Source organism: Sparassis crispa (assembly GCF_003851025.1).
Source record: "Sparassis crispa DNA, contig_000016F, whole genome shotgun sequence".
Taxonomy (NCBI): domain Eukaryota; kingdom Fungi; phylum Basidiomycota; class Agaricomycetes; order Polyporales; family Sparassidaceae; genus Sparassis; species Sparassis crispa.
In genome coordinates, this window is record NW_020939763.1 from 532,935 (window position 1) to 551,953 (window position 19,019).

Genomic DNA, 19,019 nt, shown 5'->3' on the forward strand with positions numbered 1-19,019 from the left:
AGAAGTCAGGTCCGCTGGTGGGGCAAGAACTGCGTTCGAGAAACTTAATTGCCCATGAGCGGTAAGAAATAAGGGAACAAGCGCAGGTTGAACGCACTTTCCCGCGTCCGCGTCAGGGTGCCGGAAGCACGGAACTCGGAGGTACTGCCCAGTAATAGGCGTTTTCGCGAAGAACGGGTAATTATGATGGGCGACATGCGCTGAACCTCTGGATAGCAGCGAACATATTACGCCTGTACTAAGTGTTGACTCACTTTGAGGATATCTGGTCGCCACAAGGCATTCCGAGAGTCACCGGGATACTCTAGGTGAAGGGGCTCGTACCCAACATAGAAAGAACAGCGCAAGAGCTCGTGTGACGATCAGTCTTCAGGACAACAAAATGGAACGAAACCGGTAGAGCGAAAACGACAAGTGAAAACAGGATCACTGGACATCGCCGAAATCGCCACGAAAGCGCGCAAAGAAGCGCCGAATAGATGTGATGCAGTTCAAAACGAAAACACTCCTGCCAGATCGCAATAGCGTTGACTTGAAATCGCGTTTTGATTTTGTCCGGCGGGGCACGTCAAAGTGAACGTTTGAGCGTTGAATATTGAATATTGAATATTGAATCACGAGTGATGCGTATACTACGCATTAAGATTGGGACTTGAAGATTCTCCTCGACTATTTGCTAGCTGTTCTTGGCTGTTCTCGTCACCTTCTTGTGTAATTTCTCTTGTCTCCGTGATTTTGAGGGTGTCTTCATCTCCTACGGTACGCCGGTGCTCTTGCAGTTGGGCGACCATGAGCCTCACGGATGTAGATGACACTGTCTCAGTTCATGGGGTCGCATAGCGCAGAGTGTACCTTGCACAAAGGGATCGCATTACCGCAGTCGCTCAGCATAGTCCGAGTAAATTATTGCAGATAATGCCTCCACCTCCCTCAAACTTGCCAGACCCTGCCAGTATGAACAATCAGCAAACCGCGAAACATCAAGCAAAGACAAGCTACGCACATCGACGAGCCCGTTCGGCAGTCCCTCCAGTGCGAGGTGGCACCACCTCGCTAGGCCAGGCAGCATTGCCGCAAGCCGCTCGCTCCCACCAGGCGCGTCTCCGAAGACATGTTTCTGCACCCCCACGAGCAGCACCTCGGTTGTGTGGTCAAGCGAGACCTCGAGAACGCGTGCGAACGACGCAGAGTGCAGATATGTACGCATTTCTGCGATCAGCTCGCTGAAACGCGCGTCCGGTGCTATGGCAGAGCGCTGTGGGATCCCGCCTTGCGTCAATACATGCTGCAGCGTTTCCGGCGTTGGTGGGAGGAGCGTAGACATGAAGCTGTGGTGCAGAATGGGTCAACAGGCAGGAAATAATTAGAAGGTACGCACTTTATCCGCCGCTCCTTCCCTTCGAACGTCACTTCATACTCGACGCGCCGCCGGACGTCACTGATCAGACGATGAACATCTACGATCCCGAGCTTGGTCTTTAGCGACACTCTGATCGATCGTCAACTCTCTCAAGCATCAAGGCAAAAAGATCGTATGCACACCCTTCGAACACCTCCTCGACCGCCCTGCGCACGCGTTCGCCGACGTCCTTCCATCCAACATGGAGGATCCACCAACTGAGGGTTAGATATTTGCGTTCTGTGTCCTCGGCGATCGCCTCCGCTTCCCCTGGCCGTGCCGCGTCGTCACCATCGTCGCCGTTGGCCCAGAACAGTGACAATATTGACGCCGACTCGAGGTCTTCGCGCATGCGCTCGTCCTGCTCGAGCTGCATCACGGATTGAATGTACTTGGCACGGCCGATGATATTTAACTGAATATGTGTGAAGAGGGAGAGAAGGGTTACGGAGTAAATGACGGTTAGAGTGCGAGTAAATGCTGGGGAAGACCAGTTGAGCCTACTCCGTAAATGCGTGCGGTAAGAAGTGTGCGCACTTAGTAGTTTGACTTCTCGCCAGAGTTCCGCCTTGGTCCTCGTCACGGAGGTCATGGTGTCCGAGAGAACGCTTTCTGGAAGAGACTGGAGAAAGTCAGAGACAATCCACCAATAGCACGAGTATAGGTCTGACAGAAGCATAGCCAAATTACGATTTCACGAGGCCAGAGCATATTAACGCACTCCTGCACAATGACACCGAGAGTAATGAGGTCCATGGTCAATTGCGTGCGCTAATCGGTCAGCAGGTTGGCACGGCTTCTCGTCACGGGCTCAAGCTCGCAATAAAGACCCACCGACAATAATTTGCAGTGATTGGCTTATACGACAGTGCCGTTCACAAATAGGATAAACCTCAGCTACACTCCACAGGGGTAACAAATTCGCGCAGAACACATATCGCCCCACATTCACAAAAAGTCAGTAAAAATATCGCTGATTTACAAAACAATCCCCACATAAAGCGGGAAACCGCTTTCCCGAAGTCCGGACGAGAGCATCGAGTGCTTTAACAGCCGCGATATAATGTCCAGACATGGATTCACATCCAAAGCATCCTAAGGCCTCCAGAGACACGGATGAGAATGAAACCTGCAGCCTACGAGAGGGCAGACTTTGTGTAGATAATATCCAGGCCTCTCCTCGTAGTATTCCAATTAAGACCGAACAAGGGCACACGGACTTTCCAAAAGGGGGATCGCTCACCGACTTAGACGTAGCCTGCGCCGCGCTCGATGCCGAACTTGTCGTCGTGACGGAGTCAGAAAGTTCCGCGCCACCATTCAACGTCGGCGAGTTTATGCGTAGTGCATGTTCAGAGACTGGTGGATTTGGTATGCTCAATGATGGTTCTCTCGAGGCATGCGACGACTGTACGGAGGAGAACTGGTCCACCCAGCTACTTGAAGAAACTGAAAGGTCAGAGAAGGCACTGTCTCCGGGTATTGAAGACACGCCAGAGATGGAGACAGACCCATCTTCTGAGCGACCGTCTTGTAACAGCTCCACGCTGGATGCAAGGCTCGACTTAGGCGGTGGTAGTAGGTTGCGCTCAGGATGCGGAACGCGTGGTGGCCGAGACAGTGCTTGTAGTTCCTGAGTAACGCCCTCTACGTCCATACCTGTCAGAACATGGTGTGCCAGAGTAGGGAGCAGCGTCATGACAGTGAAGGCCGCATCTTCCTGATTTTGCGTGAATCGCTTGCGAAGGCTACATCATGAATGAAATAATAAGAACCAGTGAGCATGAGAACATGCAGACGGCCTGTGCGCGCACTAACTTACTTCTCGCGGGCGAGCCGGTCTTGTAGTACGGCGGTGCGGATGTCGTCCAGGCGCTCACGGACGTAATGAGTGATCAGATACGCCGCACCCACGTACCCCGCGGCCCTAGTCATTCCTCGTCGTCGTTCATGGAGATAGTGTGTGAGCGAATCCAGCATGGTGAAGCCAGAGATAGTAGTGGTCGAATGCACAGAGCGTGCCAAAGGCTGGCAAGCCAGCGGGCTACCGAGACAGACGCCCATACAACCACGTGCCACCTCTCGCTTGCCTTTCCCAGAACTTGTCCATCGCAACATCATTGACAACGACCATGGTGAGTCCCGCAGAATCCGTTCGCGGAGAAAGTCTTCATGTTGACGCGGGAAATTGCAGGGCGGAGGTGCTAGATATCCCTATCCAAAGGAGGTGTGGTCGCCAGCCGGTGTGTCGTCTCAATGATCTCTGCAGAACAATTCTAATACCAGCGTAACTCCGACCTTGACCTCGACGTGGATTCGAATTTCGTGTGCATGTGCACCAGGTGGTTGGTGGACGCGCCCGACAAACTGGAAGTCCAACACCGCAATCGTTTTCGCAGGCATCCTCGCCATCACATACGGAGCGTGGACCGTGAGCGCTGATAGAGAGGTGCGCTCTCAATCCATCCATGCAGTTATATTGAGTTTCCTGACGTTTCTTCTCCCTAGTGGCGGTACAACCCGCCAACACGGTCAATCCCCTCCATGATGGTGCGTCTTGCAGTATTCGTCCTCATCCTCGTGTAGTGCTGACGTCCCGACGCGTCCTCGAACGCAGTGGGCGAAACAGTACAGGGAGCAGAAGGAGGCTAAGTGAGGAATTCACCCGTCTATATCACTGCACTTTGTCGTTATGTGCCAAATTACTCTTCGTGGACGACTTGGTTAGCTCAACTTAATTCGCTACCACAACTCTACAACATCGCTAAGGAGATACCGCGAGCCCACGAAGCCGATCGGCGCAGTGTCAATTGCTGAACGGAACGCACGGTTTCCCAAAGCCCTTAGACCAAGATGACAGAAGGAAATTACTTGACAGAACAGCATATCCAACGCGAACAGACAATTTGTAGTCACTCAGGTCATCAAAACATCAGTCCTCACCATCCTCTCCGTCAGCCGCTCCCTCGTTCCCGCTCCCCTCTTCGTCATCGTCATCCGCATCTTGCAACGTCATCAGATCATTCAAACTTCCTCTAAGTCAGGTTTTGATATGATTAGCGCAACAATCAAGTACATACCAATGGACGAACGGCTGCAAGATTTTCACCACGCCGCACAATTGATCCATGAGGTCCGGCGCTAGGACCTGCGAGTCCGCGAAGCTGCGAGCATATAGCGTTACACACAATGCATGGGGGTGCAGGGTGGGAACGTACTGATGAACAACTGCAAAGGAGCGACACTTGAGCAGATCAATGTCCCTGAAATCGCGATCGCATCAGCGAACGACAAAACCCGATGAATCAGAAGGAGTAACACAAAAACAGCACAGAATCAGAAGTAGAAGGGATGTCAAATGTTGAAATCAGGCTCAGAAAAGATAAGTAGACCGATCGGGTAAAGTAGAAAAGAGAACGGCATACGCACTTGTGCGTCTTCTCAACCCCTTTTGGCGCGACCTTCAGTTCGTCATCTCCCCCGAAGATGCTCTGGCGCCCTCCCTTTAGGTTCGGCTTCGGCGGGCCAAACAGCTTCACGAACTCAGGCGCGGCGATCACTCGACGCAAGCGCGCGGAGGAGCGAAGAAGGTTGTTCCTGGGAGTTTTTGGATGCACGCATATGTAAGTAGGGGTGTAAGACTCGCTGACGCCAAGGTGACGGACCTGATAGTTGCAAGCTCGTTCTTTCCAGGACACCATGCACCGGCGGCGAGGAGACTATTGCCTCCTGGCTCAACTGCCAGAACGAACGTATGAGCAGATCGTTGCCTTTACAAGCAAGAGCCAACGCACTACCGCTGATCAACAACGAATGAAATAAACAGATTAATTCAGTGCCACAAGGAACTAGAACACAATATACAGGGCACTGACACGTAGTCTATCATACCCCAGAATCAGCGAGATTCGGAGCAAAAAAAATTAGAGCCAAGAGAGACGCACAATGTGCGAAGATGCCCTTACGTCCACTCCGCGAAAAGGCCGCGGAGAATTCTGTCTTGTACGGAGTTTTGTCGTTGCTGAAACGAATCTACAGGACACAGCGTCAGTAATCAGACCACCGGACGCGTAAAGAGAACGCAAGCACATCGCGATATATCCTAAGGATTACATCCTTTGGGGGTAAATGTGGGATCTGCGGGTCGCACTCGATGAGCCGGGGCGTGAACTCTTCGATGAATGCCTTCCATTCGCCCTCGGCCAGGCGGTATACAGGCTCTGTACATGTTCACAACGTATATTCATTTCTCCTTGGAGCGGTAAGCTAAACGTGTGCGTACCATAGAGTTTGAACCTGCGCGTTGATTAGGATAAAGCGGTAGGAATGGTGGAGGTAGGGCGCACCATTCGCGGTCATTACACTCGGGCTTCCGAAGCTGCGCGAGAAAGTCAAAGGTATTCTGAGAGATCTGCCCCGGTGGAACTACAGAGCGCACCGTAAAAAAGTCAAACAAGGCGTTAACGATAAGCAACTTCCGGGGCTAACCCTCAGCGGAAGATTAAAACACGCACCGCGCCCAGTCTTTGGCGCTTGCACGACAACGCCGACGATCTCCTGACCATCCTTCAGGTCGATGTCTCCGTCGTCCTCTTCATCGCTCTCCTTGGCCCGTCGCCGCTTCTTCTTCGACGGGCTCTTTTGCGGAGAGGACTTCATGCTCGTCTTAGCTTTGCGTTTCCTCGGCGTCTTCTTTGGCATCGCGTCCGAATCGTCCAGTGCGTCACTGTGCAGAGAGAATACATCCTCGTCGCCCGACACGTCGACCGCGTCGTCACCTTTCTCTTCCTCTGTTGAGCTCACCGCTTTCGACTTCCCCGCGTTCGCCTTCGAGAAATGGTGAGACGTTTCTACGCCTTGGGAATTGCTTTTGGCTTTCAATGTTTGAGACTTAGCAGAAACAATGCGTGCAGTGCGCGAAGACATGTCCGAGTCGCGAACAGAGAGATTGTACCACTTGTTATACCAGACGGTTCTGCTAGAGCGGTCACATGACGTCAATATTTTGTACTTAGTTACGCGTAGTCACGGACCTCCAAGACCGCAACTACAGTCCAGTCATTATTTATGAATCGCGCACAGGAGAATGCACGTAAGGCGACCCGACGGTGGTGCATCCTGCCTTATGCCGTTGACAGTCAGTACGGACTAAATGATACCTCACCTCATTACTATCGGTACGCATAAATGCATATCATCAAATATATACATACGCTAATCAGTGGCTACTGGCTCTGGATAGTAAAGGAATAAGGGACTAACTAATGAATGAACAAGAACCACAATGAGATAGTATATATAAATGATTCAAACCATGTATTCAGCGATGTTGAAATACCGGAAAATGGAATGTGCAAAAACACGAATTCCACGACGGTCATGACTACTACAGTGCAGCTCACGCTGTAAGATTGGCTTTCATACCCAGGGAATCCTGTTTGCAGGTACGTTAGTGTTAGTGTCAGTGATGTTGATTTGAGCAAGAGGCTATACTGGTTCAGTGTCCTGTTTAACTACTACGGATATAGTCTTGTTTGACGACAACTGCGATGGTGGAGTGAAATGGGGCATCGGGATCGACTACAAGTAGTGATCAGGGTTCCCGTTGAGGCTACGGCTAACCACCGTGCGCACATTTAAGCTAAGGTAACAGAGAGTATAATTAGGATTATGATAAAGGTCTTGTGACATGACTTACAACGTGAGGTAAGGCTCCAACCATTTAATCTATTTATAGTTCCAACCACTAAATAAATGGTATATGGTAGATAGATGGTAAATATAAGGTAAATATATAGTTTACATAATTATCAGAACTGCACCTCAGATAAGACTGTAGCTTGCTATATATATTACTATTATTTTTTCTGCAGTTAGGAAAGTTGAGAGCTGCACTAAATGCTAAGATTTAATGACTTTCATAATGGCTATTGAAAGTCAGAGGCAATATTTAACATGAGCCAAAGTTGGTCAAGCATCACTTCAACCCTATTTTAGAGTTACAATTATAATTCAGAAAATCTAAACTTATCTCTATAGCTTTTGGCTGAACTTTCTCTGGTTTTATGTGGGAATATGCAGACTATGTGGGCTGTACAGCCCATAACCATATACTATTTATGTACTATATATTTTCCATGTACAGGTCACACTATAAATAAATGTATATAGTATACTAAATAAACCATATATACATGGTAAATAGATAAAATAGTTGGAGCCTTAATGTGAGGAAGGAATTGATATACACTAAGCACAAAGAGAGTTAAGAAAGGTGTCTAGAAGTGTCGCAGAACTCACATTTCCCAAGCATCATATTGAACAACAACATGTATTCAGACTCAGGAGCAGCGATATACTGTTGAGAGATTCAGTCAGAGCAGCTTCACACCAATGAATATTGTTCTCACTGCAATAGCATCAGTGATGACAAATAGGCTAATAGAGGTCAGCATCCTGATGCAAACATGCACGGGGGGGACTTACATCGTGAGGAGACCAGTCGCAACAACTACAGCCATAAGTTTGCCAATAACATCGTCGGACCTACAGTGAACTTCATATCAATAATGCTCAAATGTAGCATCTGATACTCACCGGTGAAGACCAGTATGATTTCTGTGAAGATAATAACAGAGGCTCCCTGATATGAGTGAATCAATGGTGGCAGCTACACATAGGCATGCAGTGCCGATTGCCTGGTAGTATATTACTTAATGATTGCTATCAGACTGAAAAGACACTGAACATACCTTCAACTTGAGCATCGACTCCTGAAGATTTGTGGACAAGTATCTAAAATGGACAGAGTGTCAGATACTAGCAACTACTGACACACACACTGCACACCCTCGGATAGAATAGGTGAGGCTTGTACATCAGGAAAACCCAACTTTTACTTATGGAACTTATTCTGACTTTTTGTCCTTTTTTGCCTTATTTAAGACCCATGAGTTCCCAAAAGTCGACTTTTAAGTCTCTAAGGAAATACGACTTATGGACTTTTTGTCCTTTTTTTACCTTATTTAAGGCCTATAAGTGCATTTAAGTCACATAAGGACATCTTTAAGTAAAAGTTGGGTTTTCCTGATGTAGCTGGGGAGAAAATGTCAGTTGGCCAGATAGTACGAACAACTCCTTGCTCACCAAGATGGGTTGTAATGCTAAGTTCCTGGTTTCATGATCAGAAGTGCATAACAGACAGTGAGAATGAATGTACACAAATTGAAGTCCCAATGCGATTCTTGCTCACTATTCAACAAACAATTATGGTGAGGTCCTTCATGAAGAAGCCACTATGAAAGACGCACAAATCCAAAGGCGTGATAACCAAGCACTGAAGGGAGGATGTACCAGACAATTTTTATCAACAGATAGACATGCTGGTACTGACATCTCGACTATACATGCAATGGTTCTGGAATAGAATATTAAGTTGACATCCAATGAGAAGGGATACTTGAGGCATACATTTAGGACAATCTCCATCTGAGAACATTGTTATTAATCTTGTATTGGGTATTAAAGGATGTTACTCACTGGAATACTCCTTAGATATTTGATCGCAATTGTAGGCTGAATTCAGATAGAACATGAGATGACAGGTAATGCTTACCATACTGAAATAAGGAGAGCCTCCGGGTTGGCATAGTTTAAGATTAGGTAGTGATACATAATATGAGCAATGACAATTTGGTGTGTGGTATCCAGAATGAGGACCGGAAATAATGAAAGGTTTGTACACAGATTATGCCATACAATCTATCTTGCATCAGTAGAAGTAGTCTGGATAGCAGAAATATAAATTGCTTATGCTGAGGATATGAGTGCACCAAAGTATCCGACTCTAATAGTTGAGCCTAGACTGACAGGTAGTAATAGATTTGTAGTCATATCTTGGAAGATATTCAGCCTACGCAGGAATGAGTGGGAGTTTGTGCCACCAACAGGGAGGTATCCATGCCCTTATAGTAATCCCACAAATTAATCAAGTTTTAAAAGAAGTGAAGAAATGATGGGGAATGATAGATGGAGGACTAACATTGGATAACTCGTAGTGTTTAATGAGTGAAAAATGACAACAGAAAGTGAGCTTGAGTTCGTGGATACGCGATGCAGCCTGGATATCGAGTCTTCTTGTGAGATTCATGCTGTACCATCTTGCCACTGCTGCATTCATTATACCTATTGGCTCGGGAACTTGAAGAACCTTGGACCCCAGAGTCGGACGCAATATGACGGTGATGTCATAGAGTAGAAGGTCTCACTGTTCGCCGCTGCGAAGGGCACAGCTGGGCACAGTCATCCAGGTTCAGCTATCCTTGGGACAATCAGAGATTAGAGATGAGGACTTGCTATCCGGCAGTGAATGCAATCCATGATGCTCATCAAGTATACCATAAGCTTTGGTGTGGTCAGCATTCGGATTTGTTCCCATGATGCTGTGTGGGAGGACATCTGAATATCCCCCAGGAGTCGTCTGTTCAACCTGATGAAATTTTGAGAATTATTGTCATATGCCATATCTCTTCCAGACAAATGAGGGTCCAAAACTGACCACGGTCATGTTCTGTATCAGGACGGGCAAGTTGCAGTTCCTGGAGTATATCATTATCTGGAGATGTATCTTGGTCATAGGTATGTACCTTATTCAATTTCTTGTCTTTTTCTGCAGCCACGAGTACAGCAGGTCTGGAGATATCTTGTGGTGACTTCTAGAAACCATGTGAGATAAGGACATATGCAATCTTTTCTTTGCTTTATTTTCTCTGGATCAGAATGAAGTTACACTTGAGTGTGTTAACAATGCTTTCTCCTGTCACCAGTGCTATGTCGACATAGACCATCGCTTATCTCCGCATCCTGACAAGAAACTCCCCAAACCTGTCCAAAGAGTCCAGACAACAAGGTCGAAAATCAGTGATCTTGGGAAATTGCATCCTAGGGTGTGGTGCCCATCTGTGAGCGCTTGTGAGTGGAGGAATACACTGGCAGGCAGATGTCTCGGGATGTGATACTCATTTACTCAATCATCCAACAGCAAGGCACACATCAGGAAAACTCAACTTTTACTTATGGCACTTATTGCGACTTTTTATCATTTTTTGCCTTATTTAAGGCCAATAAGTTCTCAAAAGTCGACTTTTAAGCCTCTAAGAAAATATGACTTATGAACTTTTTGTCCTTTTCTGCCTTATTTAAGGCTTATAAGTGCATTTAAGTTACATAAGGACACCTTTAAGTAAAAGTTGGGTTTTCCTGATGCAGTACTTGTTCCTTCTTCACTTCTGTTGTCATCTGTTCCCCATGGCTCGCATTCCTCCAGCATTTCATTGCGTACCGACACCCTGGAGTCTAGAAATGACCCCAAAGATGTCATCCACTCATGTTCAATTCACTCCGTGCAGAACACGGATGGTGTCTGCTCTTCGAGAGCCCTGAGATGCCTCTGGACTCCGACAAATTTTGAGGCCCACAGGACTCCATCATTCTTCATTGCAACATCTGGATTTGTCATTTTGTAGTAGTTGTCAGTGGACATCAGCGTACCAAGTACTGTCTGCTTACCTTAGGCTGCGTTTGGCACCCAGATACTGGCCAGCATCTCCAGATACTAGTATCTGGAGCCACTCTTTCCAGGCGTGCGTGACATCAGCTGAACCCACACGATCATTAGCCGGAAGGTCGGCTTGTCACGTGGAGGTCGAGGGAGGCCCAGAATATCATGAAAACAGGTTACGGCTGGAAGAATAGTAGTCTCAGTTCCAGATGTTCACCCACGGAAGTAACCAAGAACTAATATGTCAGAGATCGAAAAAACCATTGCAACTTCCATGGTAGAACGTCTGGTGAACTTCAGTACAGCGGGTGTAGATAACCTCGATCCTGTGACCAAGTCACATCACATGTATAGCTAAGATCATGCCCGTCGGTATACTGTATGCACCCGCTACTTCTCGTCTATTACCTTGTGTAGTTTGTAGCGACACAATGCCATCAAAACCTCAGAACTCCACTGCTCCACTCAAATTTGCTGACCTGGACTTCTACGAGATACTCAATATTACCCATGCTGCGGCCACGAAAACTCGGTTGTATGACTCTGCGGCTACTCACCAGCTCCTCGTTGACAACTTTCGGGTATCCTTCAATGGAAACACACCTTACACTTGGCAGCTAGATGTGGGAGAGGCTCTTATTCTAGGCTTGGATTGCATTGTGATTGCTTCCACTGGTGCCGGAAAGACTATACCCTTTGCTATGCCACTCCTTGCGGACGAGAGGAAGAGGAAGATGATACTGGTCATATCACCTCTGAATGAACTGGAGAGAGAACAAGTAAGTCAACAACAATGTGCCAGCAAAGTCTTGGAGAGAAAACTGTGCGCAGGCCGAGCGTTTCAAGAAAATGGGTCTCACAGCTATGCCCATTAACAGTGATGTTTATAATGGTGTTCTTCACCAGGTAAGTACCTTATTCCATGGTATATGCACTGTCATGCAAGTGATGAGTGCAGGAGATCGCGGCTGGCAAGCATCGGCTTATCATCACATCACCGGAGATGTGCCTTGAACACCCACAGTTCTCGAGGCTCATGCGCTCACCCAGCTTCACAAAAGAAGTTGCAGCCTTGGTTGTTGATGAAGCATACTGCATCTATCAGTGGGGGGACAAATTTCGTGAGAAATTCGTGGAACTGGGCAAACTTCGGTCATTTCTCCCACTGTCTGTCCCATTCCTGGCAACCTCGGCGACACTTTCTCCACATGCTCTCGCTGAAGTCCATAAAAGCCTGTGCTTCTCGCGGAATCGCTTCTTCATGGTAAACCTTGGCAATGACCATCGAAACATAACTCCTCTTATCTGCCAGATGAACAGTTCTAAGTCTGACCTTGATTCTCTGAACTTTGTACTAGACAAAGGGCGCACCGGAGACTCTCTGGTCCGAACTGTCATCTTCTTCAACAGCTGAGACCTTGCCGACCGCGGATACAAGCCCCTACAGCAGGTCTTACTTGACTGTATGCGTGATCAAATAGACTTCGTGCATGCTATGCGGTCCCCACGAGCAAGGCAGAAAGCGATGGACAATTTTCGAGCAGGAAAGACAAAAATCCTATGTGCCACGGAGGCCACAGCACTAGTCAGAGCGTTCACATGTCTGTAATATGCCACTGACCATCTGCTATTCATTGACCAGGGGTTGGACATTTCTGATATTTTGCAGATTGTACAGTTCATGGTACCTTTATCGCTCTCAATGTGACTGCAGCGGTATGGACGTGCAGGACGACTGGGTCAAGCAGCAGTTGTCATCCTCCTAGTTGAGCCATCTGTCTTCAAGAAGGTGAAGTGATAAAAGAAGGACATTCACAGCATCAACAACCAGGGATGTGAGGCAGCAGGTAGTCCCGACCAGGACCATCAAATGGACAATGCAGATGTCAACATGGACGATGCGGAGGACTATGAAATAGAGGGCCTAGCTGATGAAGATAACGATGATGGCCGGCTAGAAGTTTCTGATGAGATAGAACATCACAAAGGAGATCAAGATGAAGATGAAGATGCTAAAGACGATGATCAAGAAGAAGACGCTACTGATGAGGCAGATGTAGATCACACGTGGAAGAAACAGCTGGAAGAGGGGATGCGAGAGTGGGTAATTGGTAAGGAGTGTCGCCGCGATATTTCGGACAGATACTTTGCAAATCCTCCTCACATGCGTAGGGTTTAGTATCCAGTTTATCCGCAGCATGTAGAACTAACCAAAAAATTGCAGAACCTACTGTACCCTGCTGCGATGTATGCATCCATCGAAAAGCCACAGATCCATCTCTCATGTTGACCAATGCTGAAGATGCTATGAGAGTCTTCCACCTGCATATCCAAGCTCGGATCGAGAAGCTGAATACAGCAGCGGACAGCGTTCAAGAGCCTGCTGCGACTCATGGACCGAAGAAAGCCCGCCGTCAAGGTGATCGCCGAGGTGCGCTGCTCAAGGAGTGCTGAGATGCTCTGTTGTCATGGCGTCGAAAATGCTGGAATGAAAGGTACAGCAGATGTGTCTGGGGACCTCAGGTCTTGCTCCCGGATGCCATACTTAAGAAACTAGCTGTACACGCCCGCATACAGACCATGGATGATATTAAGGCTGAAGTACCAGACTGGGACTTCGTGGATCACCACAGTGCAGAAGTGCTTGCTCGTCTTGTACCTATTGACCAGTGATTTTGCGATGCACACGAGGAAAAGAAGGCCCAAGATCGACTCCAGAGAATGAAGAACAGTGCGGCAAAGAAACAAGCACGTGATATTGCAAGGCGGGAACAGAGTCATCGCGAAGCGCAAGATCGCCAAGCAGCATGAAATGTGGCATGACAGACAGCTGTGAACCATCAAGAACTAAACTACGGAGCCTATGAACAATATTGAGTATTCAGTGACCATAGATATGTGCACTCACTCACCCATTGCAGTGCGGCATACCTCAATGCTACTGTCATATTCCCTGACCATGCACTTGCATATCCATCTGTCCATCCATACGTTCATCCTCCCATTCCTGTGATGCAATTTCTACCACCATATTATGATACCGTAGTACCACCACCTGGCAGTGTGCCATCTACCTCACGCTGGCCAATATAGAGGTCAGTATGTGATACGAGTGAAATGGAATGTTAATACCTGTGCTGGATCCCAATCTTGTATTTTTGCGCGTTCCGAAACACACTTGCTAGACCAGTTATGGAATGTAGTCTTCATCTTCGTGGGATTACAGCCTTGTGTGATGATGTCTACAACTTTGTCTCCACTATGTAGATGTCGACCGGGTTCGTACTTGTGCAACTTCGAAGACTGAAATGAAGCTTGTAGGCGTGAAATGTCTTCCTCTTTGTCAGGGCTTGTGTGAGACTTGCCGCATTAGAAGTGATTGATCTCTGCCTCTACATGATCCTTGACCTTGCGCTGGCACGGAATCGAGGCAGAGATCTTCGTGATGTAGTTCCAAGTCACGAACGGTCCCAAAACTTGAAAGGTATACTAGAACGATGTTTCGAAAGGAGAAAACTAAGTATATAGTACATTTCAACCCACAGATGCACCTTGATATCGTGAATATTGTGCTCTTGTAGCATATCCACAGAGAGAAATGAGTTCGGCCGTTCTGTGGTATTTGCAAGCCACCCGAAGCGGAGAACAAACTGTCTACAATGCGTCGTGAAGGGAGGCTCTTACTATTGACACTTGCCGGATGTTCCCACAATGTAAGGAACTTAGATATTAGTCCCGTCTCCGGTATCTGATGTGCTCTTCATTGGCCCATGCATTTGTGCCATCTGCTGCCTTCATCATTTGCTAGTATTTGTAATGCAGATAGCAGAAGTTCGAAAATTGAATGGTATTTGTTGCAATTCCAAGAGTACTTAATAGCATGAATGATGTCACAGAATATGAGGCAGTGAGATAGCTTTGATGTGCCAATCTGGATCTGATCATCCGAGGAGATCTGAGACAGACAGATGATGAGATCTGGCCCATAGCTTTAGGTAGTCTCCTATAGGCAGACTACAAAATGATCCCTATGAATGAGGGAGGGGACGGAATCATATAGGTCTGCTTCAATACGCACCCCCTTAGCCGTAGCGGTTCCTGACTGAAAATGGCAGATGTGTTCTTGATGCGCTCTCCCTGCTATGGTGTGTTTTATGAGATACTGAAGTTTAAAAGGCTCGAACACAGTGCAGGGATGCTCTGGTTCAGTTCTGTGACAACCAGGGATTACTATTGGTGTGGGCCATAGGGGGAGATGTTGCAACATAGTAGATTAACATGTTCTCTGTCACCCCTCCCAGTTTGCAGGTACCTGCGACATCCTTTGAGTCTGTTGTACCACCAGTTTGGAAGGATGAGCCTACCACTGCACATTGCGATTTGACAGGACCACTGCAAATGCTATAAGAGGTTCGATCTTCAGGCTAGCACTTTTTGGGCATTTTTGGGGATTTTCATATAACATTTTTCCAAAAGGGTTATTTTGGGGGAAAATTTGGATCGAACCTCACCTAGAGGCCAATTTGGGGGAAATTCGGGATCGAACATACTAAAAAGGTGAATCTCATGGAAAGTACGGATTAAACACAGTCCTAGCATACTCATAATGTTTGTACACTTCAAAGCTGCAGTGGAAACACTCCCTAGTCAATGTACGAAGACATTTTTTACCTTTTTAACACCCTTCTTCACCGACACCCTGCCGTCCTCTATTCAGTAATGTCAGTATGACTCATCGCCGAGATGTAAGCTGAGACTGAAAGTACTGCGAGTGATCCTGCCGGGGATATTACTCTGAAGGGCATCAGTGATCGACCTTCCCTGGAGTGCTTTGGCTTGACCTGATGGACGGCCTTCCGTGACAGCTGCCTTCCTCGTCTTAGGCATAAGCGGAGGTGATGGCAGTCATTCAGCACCACTGCTAGGTACGGGAAAGTGCACATCGTCCTCTTCACCATCATCAGAGGCTCCGCCACCAGTCTCCTCGCTCGGACCTTCATCTCCTCCAATTTGAATCATTGGGTTTTTGGCCGTGGCGGCAGGCTGGCGAACCTTGTGAACTTTGGCAGCAGTAGCAGCGCCATCAGCCATCGTGAGTTCTTGAGGAGGCATCACCTTCATGCTCCTCCTGGGCCTCAGGGCCATCGCCACCTTCAGGGACACCGCATATATCAGACCTGCTCACTGGCTTCACCATGGCATGGGTTACATTCCCTTCCACCATGTCTAAGGTAATGATCTCGCAACAGCAAAGCAGCTGCTCTACTGCATCAAATGAGATGCTGAATCGGTTCACCCTCCTCAATAAACTGAGATTGTGTGAGGTCCCTCAGTGCCATACCAATCACGAGTGCAGATTGTTGTATGCCCTGTAAATCTCACTTACTTTAGGTCATCTGGCCACTCTCGATGTAGGGACTGTAGAAGCTCCAGTACCTCTATCGCATAATTTGAACTCCGGCTGCCAATAAATCGAAAGAGCATGCGGGGTAGTTGATCCTCCATCCGGCCAACATCGCCGGACTGTATAGCATCTGTGAGGTCAAGATAATCTAGAATATCGCGATTGAACATGATTGCGTGATACAGAACATCGTCTTGGTTGTCACGAGGCCGATCAGCAAGATTTTGCAGTGCCGCGGTTGACGCAAACTTGTCCAGAATGTACGACACTAGTTCAAGTAGCTTTTGGGATGATCGGGAGCGCAAGTCCTTGAGAGACTCGATCTTGCCGGTAAGACACCACAGGTTCCGGATGTGTGCTTCTGCAATGATCGTGAGTCCCTCTTGTATGCTATGATGGAAAATGCCCTTGACGGATGGCGAATGAAGTCCCTTGCGCTTCAATAGCTCGAACACCTGTATTAACCCATGTCCTGCACGAGTACCATAGTACTGGGAATGATATGACTTCTCGAGAGCCATCAGCGCATGCAGCCAGCCCGGTTGCTTGACCAAGTACTCCATGCGCTCGAATGAGTTCAGATCTTCTGCACGGAAGTTCTGCAGACCGCGGAGATGGGATATAGTCAGTTGGTCACCAGCCCAGAGAAGGACATGCTTAAGCCCAGTCTTCCTTTGTTCCTCTGGAGTGTTGAGCTTCAGCTGCCGAAACCATTCAGCCATGAGCTTATCGTTCCCTTCATATGATGCCTCTTCAATGTGCACCGTATTCAGCATGTACTGGCAAGTTGCATGCTTGGGGCCAGTAGGTAGTTGATAGATGGGAGGTGGAGGTTTGAAGATGGGGTCATCACTTTGGTCATAGGACTCGAGGTCAAATTTGGGAGCATGCACAAGAATGGAGAGAATGTGAAAGACAGCATGAGCATGGATGCGTGAACTAGCAGAAAATTTGAGGCCCAGTACGTTCATGTATGTGATTGTTTTCTTGCTCCCAATGGCCAGCTGTGCCTGTAATGCCTGATTGTTGGGAGCAATAGAGTCAGGACTTTTGATGACGAATATAGTACCAGCCGTGCCACTGTCAAAGTGGCTTTGATTTCCTAGACGCTGCTCGTAGACTTTGAATGGGATGTTAAGATTGTCATGACATCCGAACCATGGGTATTTATGGATATCCTCGAGGAGCACAATGTGGGAGGCTTCAGCAAGAGCGTTGATACCAGCATACACCCATTTCTGGCTCATACAGACACCGAGAGCGTGTAGCGTGTTGAAGGCTTTCGTCGCCAGACCACAACTCTTGAAGTAGACAGTCAAGAGCTTCGGCAGCTTGCAGAGGTTGTGCGAGTGAGAGAAACAAGCTATTGATATCATAGTGAGAATGGACTGAACAAAGCCACAATTAATTAGTATCGACAAGTGAATAAATAAATCTGTGAATGTATATTGTACCGCATCTGGACTTTTGTGTTTATTCCGCCTCTCCTGCTTCACCGTGTAAGTGACCCCTTGCAGCAGCGTCCATAGAGTTGGTGCGGCACCCTTCACCTGCGTGATCATCTCCTCCCATCTGATATCCAACAGAGAGCATTCAGACAGCTCCCCCTGAGGCGAGTGCATCACTGGCTTCAGTGCGCGCATGTCTGACTGTACTCTTTCATTGACTATCTCCAGTGCGAACTCCTGGAATACTGCACCTCCCGCTTTGATGCGAACACCAGTGCCATGAGTCCTAGGTGGCCGGTGTGGAGGGGAGTCCAGCCTGAACGTCAGCGAGCAGTGATTCGAGAGGTCGACAATGAGATGAGTTGGCACTGGCATGGGAGGACAAGTGTGGAAAAGTGTGAAATGGCTGGCCGCCGATATACTACGATAATACTCTAGAAGGGAGAATATACTTGCACATCGTTCTTCTTCGCATTGTGAAACCCTTAATAACTTGTGAAAACTATCTCTAGAGGGACTTAAGAGTGATGGAGAAAAACGGGGAAAAAATCTGGCTATTCAAAGGAGAGCCGAACTCCGAGCCCATTCAGCCAATATATACCCAAATGTCCATATAACCGAGGTGGAATATTTTGTGTAAATTTCCATAAAACCGAGTGTTGGCCAAGAATATAATATAGGATGAAGATATAGGGTTGGCCAAGATAAGTAGGCTATATAGGCTGAGTCGCATATTTGGGAGTTAGCCAAGGGAGGTGCAGTTTAAAGTCTATATAGGTTATCGGGCATTTTGGGGTCGGCCGCCATTTCTCTATATAGATTGTAGCTGAAATAGTGCCATTGGCCAAGAGTCATAAAATTCCAATCCTATATAGAGTTTGCAGACAGTTGGGCTTGGCCAAGTGGACCTATATAGAATCTTTGTGTAAATGTTCCACTTGGCCAAGACACATGAAATTTTGATCCTATATAGCATTTCCTGACATTTGGCTGTGGCCAAGGGTACCCTATATAGATTTTTGTGGAAATAGTGCCTGCGACCAAGGGTCAAGCAATTTGCATTCTATATAGGATTGTCTGAAATTTGGCCTCAGCTACAGATACCCTATATAGTTCTTGTGGAAATGGTGGCCTCGGCCAGGAGTCATCAAATTTTAACCTATATAGAGAGATCTGAATTTTGGCCTTGGCTGAATATACACTATATAG

At 47.5% G+C, this 19,019-nt stretch overlaps 3 protein-coding genes across 3 annotated transcripts; 1 reads left to right on the forward strand and 2 right to left on the reverse strand.

The window, feature by feature from the left end:
- Positions 1-871: 871 nt before the first annotated feature.
- SCP_1702040 (hypothetical protein) lies at positions 872-3,379 on the reverse strand (the record flags this gene model as incomplete). The annotated part of the gene is made up of 6 exons (XM_027764990.1): positions 872-946; positions 1,004-1,328; positions 1,379-1,489; positions 1,543-2,021; positions 2,643-3,147; positions 3,222-3,379. The coding sequence occupies 6 exons, from the start codon at positions 3,377-3,379 to the stop codon at positions 872-874; spliced, it is 1,653 nt and encodes a 550-aa protein (XP_027620791.1).
- A 152-nt stretch (positions 3,380-3,531) lies between these two features.
- Positions 3,532-4,055, forward strand: SCP_1702050 (hypothetical protein; the record flags this gene model as incomplete). Its single annotated transcript, XM_027764991.1, has 5 exons — positions 3,532-3,534; positions 3,594-3,642; positions 3,742-3,848; positions 3,908-3,949; positions 4,017-4,055. 5 exons carry the CDS (start codon positions 3,532-3,534, stop codon positions 4,053-4,055), a joined length of 240 nt encoding a protein of 79 aa, XP_027620792.1.
- A 276-nt stretch (positions 4,056-4,331) lies between these two features.
- On the reverse strand, positions 4,332-18,185 carry SCP_1702060 (hypothetical protein; the record flags this gene model as incomplete). Its single annotated transcript, XM_027764992.1, has 20 exons — positions 4,332-4,434; positions 4,492-4,563; positions 4,618-4,662; positions 4,829-4,996; positions 5,065-5,137; positions 5,194-5,198; positions 5,275-5,281; positions 5,344-5,431; positions 5,489-5,619; positions 5,682-5,695; positions 5,746-5,824; positions 5,914-6,374; positions 6,419-6,446; positions 7,700-7,757; positions 7,810-7,837; positions 7,886-7,945; positions 7,997-8,097; positions 8,152-8,194; positions 16,345-17,750; positions 17,817-18,185. 20 exons carry the CDS (start codon positions 18,183-18,185, stop codon positions 4,332-4,334), a joined length of 3,339 nt encoding a protein of 1,112 aa, XP_027620793.1.
- Positions 18,186-19,019: the final 834 nt, after the last annotated feature.